We start from the raw sequence: 7,454 nt of genomic DNA, 5'->3' as shown, positions 1-7,454 counted from the left end.
CGTCAACGGGGCGAAGATGTTTAAAGCCGGCTCCGCCACCCCTGAGGGTCAAGGGAGCACCTTCTATCCGCTCTTCGTAAGTGCCATTGCTGCTGGCCTGGTGCCTCCCTTCTCCGAGTTCTTCTTCTCTGTCCTCGGCCACTATAAGCTGCAAGCCTTGCATCTCCACCCCAACTCCGTCCTTCTCTTGGCAATCTTCGCCTATTACTGCGAGGCTCACGTAGGGGTGCAGCCCTCAGTGGCCTTGCTGCGCCACTACTTCTACCTTCGGACCTCTCGCGGTACTGCTTCCACGTGCGCGAGCTTCGTCGCGTACGGTGGCGCCATTGCCATTTCGAAGCCCAGGAAAAGGATTGAGGGCTTCAGGAGCAAGTGGGTCTTGGTGGATGCTGGGCGCATCCACCCTCGGCTGATCTTGCCAACGGAGCAGCCCACGAGCTCCAGCAATTGGGGTCAAGCGGAGCTCACGGACCCCCGCGCGAAGCTGATGTTGGAGAAGATGGACGCGGATCTGAGGCCGGCCAATATGGCGGCGGCGAAGCTGACCGGCACGTTGCTGCGGAGGGAATTCCTGGAGCACCAGCTGGCTCCGCTTCGGCAGTACTCACTTCCGATGTGGAGGCCCCGTCCGAGCCCCGCGGCCTTAGCCGACGGTGATCTGGCTGCGATCCTCCAATCTCTGGTCGGGGGCGATGTGGCGAGGTTGGAGGGTGCTCCTACGCCCTTGTTCCTCCATGACGACTGGGAGCAGGTAGTGGAGTCCATGCCCGCCTTCAACGGGGATGGGCTCGTGCCCATGGAAACTCCCGAGGAACTGGTGGACGTGCCCTCCGACGACTCCAGCGAAGAGGAGGGAGGGGAGCGGGAAAGAGGGCCTGACTCCGAGGCGACTGACGGAGAGTCGAGAGCTCCCCTCCCCCGGTGCAGGTCCCGCGTTCTCCGCCTCTCTCCGAGCGATGACGACGAGGATGACAACAAGGATGACGACGAGCAGGATGGCGGGAGCTTGCCCCCGATCCCGAAGAAGGACAGGACCGGGCTGATCTCCCGCGGGCCTGCCCCGGCCCCGGGGCGGACTGCACCTTCCGCTTCCAAGCTTCCCGAGGTTGACCCTTCCAGCCGGCTTTCAGGCTTCAAATTTGGACGGAGGCCGCTTGAGCTCGCTGGCGACGACCCGTAAGCATTCGATTCCTGTCTTTATCTCTTGCTCTGCTGCTGAGGCTTGACATCCGCATCTCTTGGATAGGCTGGCGCCCGCAGCAAAGAAGCCGAAGGGGGATCCTGAGGTTCCATCCGTGGCAGCGCCTCTGCCAACGAAGGAGGGTGACCACGACGCACAGGCTTCTCCTGCCCGGTCGTCCTCGCGAGGCCTGGCTAAGCCAGCTGGGGCGAGCTCAGCCCCCATGGCCCAAGTGGCTCCCGAGGTGCTCTCGCCTGCCGCCGCCACCACAGCTGTCGGGGCGCGGCAGACTCCGCCTCAGGATGCTGCGGCCGCGCTGCCGCCTTCTCCTCCTACTCCACTGGCTGCTGTCTCTCCGACTCCTTCTGCCATTCTGGATCGTGCTGTTGCTGAGCTGGACTGACTGCGGCAGGATCTTCTTGGTGCCGACCCTCGCTTGGTGGCCGGGCGCTTGGAGCTTGCTTCAGGATGGGTTTGCTCTGACACTTCGATTCAGGTGGCGCTGGTCCAGGCCTCAATGGCATGCGACGAGGAGAAGCAGGCCGTCCTTGAGGCGAAGGCTGCTCGTGACGCAGCCCTGGGGGAGGTGGTCGTCGTCTGCAGTCGCTGCAAGGCGCTGGAGGACGAGTTGCAGGGCCTGTGGGACCAGCTCGCGAAAGAGGTCCGCCTTCGCCTAGAGCAGGAAGAAGGTGTGAAGGCTCGCGAGGCGGCCGTCACGGAGAGGGAGGTCAAGCTCAAGAAGCGCCGCAACCGCCTAGGCGCACTGGAGCAGGAGTTGAGGGCGAGGAATGCCGAGCTGGACGACAAGGCCCTGGTTCTTGCCGAGGACCGCGTGGCCTTCACGGAGATGGAGGCGAAGGCTCGCTCCTCACTAAGGACACTTTACGACAGCGGCCTGGAGAGACCGCTGGCTGGCGCCGAGGACGGCCCCGCCAAGCTGCTTCCCTTCCTGGTTCGCGCTCTTGAAGATGTCGCCCTTGGCCTTGGCCCCACAGCGGAGGCCGAGGCGCGTGTCCTGTCTTCTGCAGCACTAACGCGGGTGCTCACCCACATCTACCTTCGCGATCCCGACGTTGACCTCGACGGCCTGCTGGAACCAGTAAGCGGCGAGCGTGCTGCTGCCACTGCCGAGGCCGTGAAGGGTCACGCGGAGGTTCTGCTGGGGAAGTTCTGGGCCTTCAGCACCAAGCCGAGGCAAGGCGCTGCCGACCCCGCTGCTCCATGAGGCGAAGCCACTCCGCACCGCTCCACCACCGACAAGTGGCTCCGATGTGGCTCCTGTCCTGCTTTTAATTCCTGCACATGTATCGTGCCTCGAGGAGGCATTTAAACTTGCGTTTGGTATCGAGATAACAGTCTGGATTGTAATATTTGCTTTTGAATTCCTTGAATTTACGCTTTTCCTTCCTACTTGCTTATGTTCTACGCCGGTAGAGCCCGGCCCCGCGCATACCTCACCCAGCATTAGCCCCGACCGGAAACCAGGATGGGACCAAAGGAGTAAGGGGCTACGTGACAAGTTAGGCTCCTAAGTCGCGATGCTCAGGAGTCCCCCTTGGCGCACGAACAGCAAGTAGGGAGGTGTGATGCGGGTGGATCTACCGTTCTACGTCTGCAGAGCCCGGCCGCGCGCGTGCCTCACCCAGCGCTGGTCCCGACCGGAAACCAGGACGGGGCCATGGAGTGAGGGGCTACGTGACCAGTTAGGCTCCTGAGTCGCGATGCTCAGGAGTCCCCCTTGACGCTCAAACGGCCTTCGTACCTTGGCTCCGCTCGGGGAGAGACGCGCGACGAACCAGGCCCGGGGGGACCTGGCTGGGCGGCGTGCGTCTGGGTGTGACCCAGGCGCAGCCCCCGTGCCCAGCCCCCTCGCGCGGCACTCCCGAGGGGAGGCGTTACGATGAGGCTAGACACTGAGCTCTGGGCTCCCTAAGGTTGATGCGGCCCGGGGGCCACCCTCAGTTGTTTATCACCAGCGCGGAGCATAGTGCTACTGTATGTGTACGGGCATAGCCGCTCCTCGGCAGTGTCGTCAGCCAGCGCGGAGCATGGTGCTTCCACTGGTACGTGGGAGGGGGCCCCCTCCGGGAGGAGCCCCCAGGGCGTGTACAGCCTCGCCCTGACACGTGGCTGGCACGGTAGGGCCTGGCGAGGTGTATCTAGGCACCCGTGAGCTAGCGCGGGACTCACGGGGCCCTACCTCTAGGCGGGTTGCGCCTGGCACTGGGCCTTATCTTGTGATGCGTTCCTGCAAATTTGGTTAGATGTCGGCACTCTATGTCCCCGGGTCCCGGCCCTCGAGCTGGTCTCAGCCGTCGCTGGTATGCCAGGTCGCGATGCCATGGACAAGGCCAGAGGGTGAGGGCTGGAGAGCCAGTAAGAGCCCTGAGTCGCGATGCTCATGTACCCCCCCCCTTTAACGTGCAAGTGGTCGGCATGGAGAAGAAGAGGTGCTGTGGACCGGCATCAAATAATCAAGCATGGTGGGTCTAACGCATAATCGGAAATATACGCAAATGGGATACATGCCACTGGGCGTGGCCCGAGCGGATTGGGGATCATGCAGCCTGAGGGGCGCACCCAACAAGGTAAGCTAACAACATGGAATAAAAAAGGGATACACGTCGCAGGGACGGACCCACACGGCCTGGGAATAATGCAGCCCTGGGGGGGCGCTCCCAGCTGGAAGTAAAACTAGAAAGGTGTTACTCGATGATGTTGAGGACGAAGGAGCATTGATGTAGCAGGCTCGGTGGGCTACGTGAGCCGATCCTTACGAGCCCCCAGGCCCAGGGGCCTCGGGAGGCTCCGGAGGCGCTGGCGGCTCCTCGCGGGCCATCTCCATCCCTGCCAGGGCAGCGGAACGCCTGGCCTCTCGTGCCTCCGTGATGGCCCTCATGAGGCGCTGGTACGCGTCAGCCGCGCTTGGCAGGCCGTAAGGCATGCAAACGTAGCTGTGGGGTGGGCCTCCGTAGCGCCCCACTCGCGAGGGCCAGAGGCGACTCGGTTGAGCCTTGGTATGTCGATGCAGACGCGCAGCCCACCATCCTCACCTGGATGGGGAGCCACTGCTGGTAGGCGACGGCCGCCTTTCATGACTCTTGACTCCTGTAGCTCCTGAATGACCTTGCTGATGAACTCCTGAGGGTCTGGATCTCCTTGCCTTGCTCCTTCTTGAGGGAAACGTGCTTCAAAACACGCCTCCATGTGGTGCCCAAGCGCCTCCCTCGTGACCCTAGATAGGTCGGTGGCCCTCCAGGGGAGAGCCCCCGAGCCCTGCCTGAGGAGGGCGCTGGGCGCGCTTTCCTATGCGATGGAAGGAGGTTCCCCCTGGGCAGGCACGGGCCCAGAGGTGCCTGCCTCCTGAGTGGTCGGGTCGGACGATGTCTTCTTCTTCTTAGGGGCGGTCTCGGGAGGCCTCCTGCTTCCACGATCCGGGTCTTCCAGTGACGCGGCCTAAAAGGCTCGTTCCAGGGAACACACCGCGTCCTTCTCTTCACAGGGCATCGTGATGACTCCGCCACTTCCTAGCATCTTGAGGACGTTGTAGCCGTGGTGAGTTACGGCCATGAACTTGGCCAGCGCTGGGTACCCAAGGATGGCGTTGTACGGCAGGCGAATGTGAGCGACGTCGAAGTCGATGAGCTCGGTGCGGTAGTTGTCGCGTGCCCCGAAGGTGACAGGGAGGCGGACCTGCCCAATCGGGACCGTGGAGCCGTCGGTGATACCGGAGAAAGGCTTGGTTGGCTGAAGCTGGCTGTAGGGCACTTGGAGGTTGTTGAATGTTTCCATGGACAGGACGTTGAGCCCTGCCCCGCCATCGATGAGGGTCTTGGCGACCACCATGTTGCTGATGATTGTGGAACGAAGCATCGGGAGGACTCCGGCTGCAGCCACACACTGGAGCTGATCTGCCGATCTGAACATGATGGCGCACGCTGACCACCTGAGATGGCGCGTGGCTTCGAGCCTGGGGAGGACTGCGTTCACTTCGCGGGCGAACTGCTTGAAGATGCGCTGAGAGGCTGGGGCTTGTGCCCCGCCCAAGATGCAGGCGATCGCGCGCGGCTCCTGGAAGCCCCTAGCCCCCTCGTCCTGGTGGCGGTCTTCGTTTCTTCTTGGCTGCGGCGGCAGCGGTGGGAGGCCTGCGTTGCCTTGCGGGCGATCCTCGCGAGGCTGATCCCTCCAGTCCCCCTCGCGAGGCTGATCCCTCCAGCCTCCCTCGCGAGGCGGGTCTTGCCAGCGATCCTCGCGAGGTTGGTCGCGCCACCCTTGGCGTGGGCCACGGTCTTCCCAGCGTCCTGCGTTCCTTCCTCCTCCTCGGCCGTAGCCCCGGTCACTGCGGTCAGGGCAACGGCTGATCCTTCCTTCTCGCACGGCTTGGAGCTCTTGACATTCGTTGGTGTTGTGGGTGTGGAGGTCGTGGTACACACAGTACCGGCCACCCTTGGAAAGTTCAGGTTGATCTCTGCCTCGCTTAGTGTCTGGTTCTTCCGCGAGCATGATAGCCCCCTTGCGCTTCACATCCTTGGTCTTGGGCTTCTTCTCTTCTGGGTCTGCGGCAGGCAGCTCGAGGAGGGAGAGACGCCCTTCCTCGGCCCTGGCGCACTTGGTTGCCAGGTTGAACAGCTCCAAGGAGGTGCACAGGTCTTCATGCATCGCCAGCTCCTCCTTCATCTTGATGTCGCGCACGCCGTCGGAGAAGGCTGAGATGATGGCCTCCTCGGTCACCTTGGGAATCTTGAGGCGCACGTTGTTGAAGCGCTGGATGTACTTCTGTAGGGTCTCCCCGGGCTGTTTCTTGATGCGGCGCATGTCGCTTACGGCGGGTGGCCGGTCGCAAGTGCCTTGGAAGTTGGTGATGAAGCGGGTGCACATCTCGTCCCAGGAGGAGATTGTGCCTGGAGCCAGGTTCAGGAGCCAGGTGCAGGCCCCATCCTTGAGTGCCATGGGGAACCAGTTCGCCATGACCTTCTTGTCTCCGTTGGCAGCTTTGATGCCCAGCTCGTAGAGCTGGAGGAACTCCGCAGGGTCAGCCGTGCCATTGTAGCGAGGAGGCAAGTCTGGCTTGAACTTGCCGGGCCACACGACGCTGCGTAGCTCGGCGGTGAAGGCGCGGGAGCCTGCTGTGGCCACGGGAGGCCTTGGATGATGGGAACTTGGTCTTGCATGTCCCCACGCGCTGCAGCTGGGTGTAGCGCAGGGTCTTGACGCGCGGGAGCAAGAGCATGGTCGCGACGTGCTGGAGCAGGGAGCACCCGGGCAGCTTCTTGCGGGCGAGGGACTTCTTGACAGCTCTGCTCTTGCTGCACTGGCACCTGCCGGAGCGGGTTCCGCCCAGGGGCCACGCGCCTTGGATCCATGGCGCCTTCCTGAGGAGGAGGCGGTCGGGGCGCCGCCGGAGCTTCATTGCCCGCGCGGGGCGGGGTGCGGTGCAGCGGAACGGACGGCGCAGGAGAGCCCCCAGCGGCGCGGACGAGCTCGGCGACGCGGTCGAGCCATTCTTCGTAGACGCCGTCGACGGGGCGGTAGCGCAGGAGCTCATTCGCCGCGATGAGTGCAGCTCGAGCCTCCATGGGCGCGCGGAGCGCGCGGTACGAAGAACTAGCTGGGGTGAGCGAGGGAGTTGCGGTGCGACCGTCTTGCCGGATGGACGGATGCTGGGACGATGCTTGCCGCTCGTCCCCCGCCGGGCCGGTGGCGGCGTTGACGGCAGGTGACGGGGAACGGCGAGGGCGCCCGCCGACAGGGGCCGTCTGGGCGACGCGGGAAGCGAGCGCGGCCCGGCGCTCGGCGCGGCCCCGACGAGCGTCAGACATGGGCGTGATGGTCGGAGGAGAACGGGGTGGTGGAAGACAAATCCCGGTGCGCCCCTACCTGGCGCGCCAAATGTCGGATTTCGGGTTTGGCAGACCCTTGAGGTTCGAACACTGGGGTGCGCGCGGAGATTTCGTCTCCTACCTACCTGCACCCCTCCGCCTTGCTAGGATCTAAACTAAGGAAAGAACAACACAAGAGACACAGGGTTTATACTGGTTCGGGCCACCGTTGTGGTGTAATACCGTACTCCAGTGTGTGGTGTGGTGGATTGCCTCTTGGGCTGATGATGATGAACAATACAGGGAAGAACAGCCTCGCGAGGGTCTGTTCTTGGCTAGGGGGATGAAATGCTGGGAGGAGCTCAGTCGCCCTTCTCTCTCTCTCTCTCTCTCTCTCTCTCTCTTTCTTTCTTTTTGCCCTCGGTCCTCCCTCTTTTGTCTAGCGGGTGGCCGGT

At 63.2% G+C, this 7,454-nt stretch overlaps 1 protein-coding gene across 1 annotated transcript; it reads right to left on the bottom strand.

The window, feature by feature from the left end:
* Positions 1–2,210: 2,210 nt before the first annotated feature.
* LOC147984801 (uncharacterized) lies at positions 2,211–6,058 on the bottom strand. The gene is made up of 2 exons (XM_087541273.1): positions 5,080–6,058; positions 2,211–2,356 (listed from the first exon to the last, which is right to left on the bottom strand). The coding sequence occupies exons 1-2, from the start codon at positions 6,056–6,058 to the stop codon at positions 2,211–2,213; spliced, it is 1,125 nt and encodes a 374-aa protein (XP_087397399.1).
* Between the last annotated feature and the right edge of the window lie 1,396 nt (positions 6,059–7,454).

The sequence above is a fragment of the Triticum urartu genome, chromosome 2A, assembly GCF_056163025.1.
Source record: "Triticum urartu cultivar PI428250 chromosome 2A, HENAU_Tu73, whole genome shotgun sequence".
NCBI lineage: Eukaryota > Viridiplantae > Streptophyta > Magnoliopsida > Poales > Poaceae > Triticum > Triticum urartu.
Note: the sequence above shows the minus strand (reverse complement) of the source record. Positions and strands in the feature narration are given on the sequence as shown.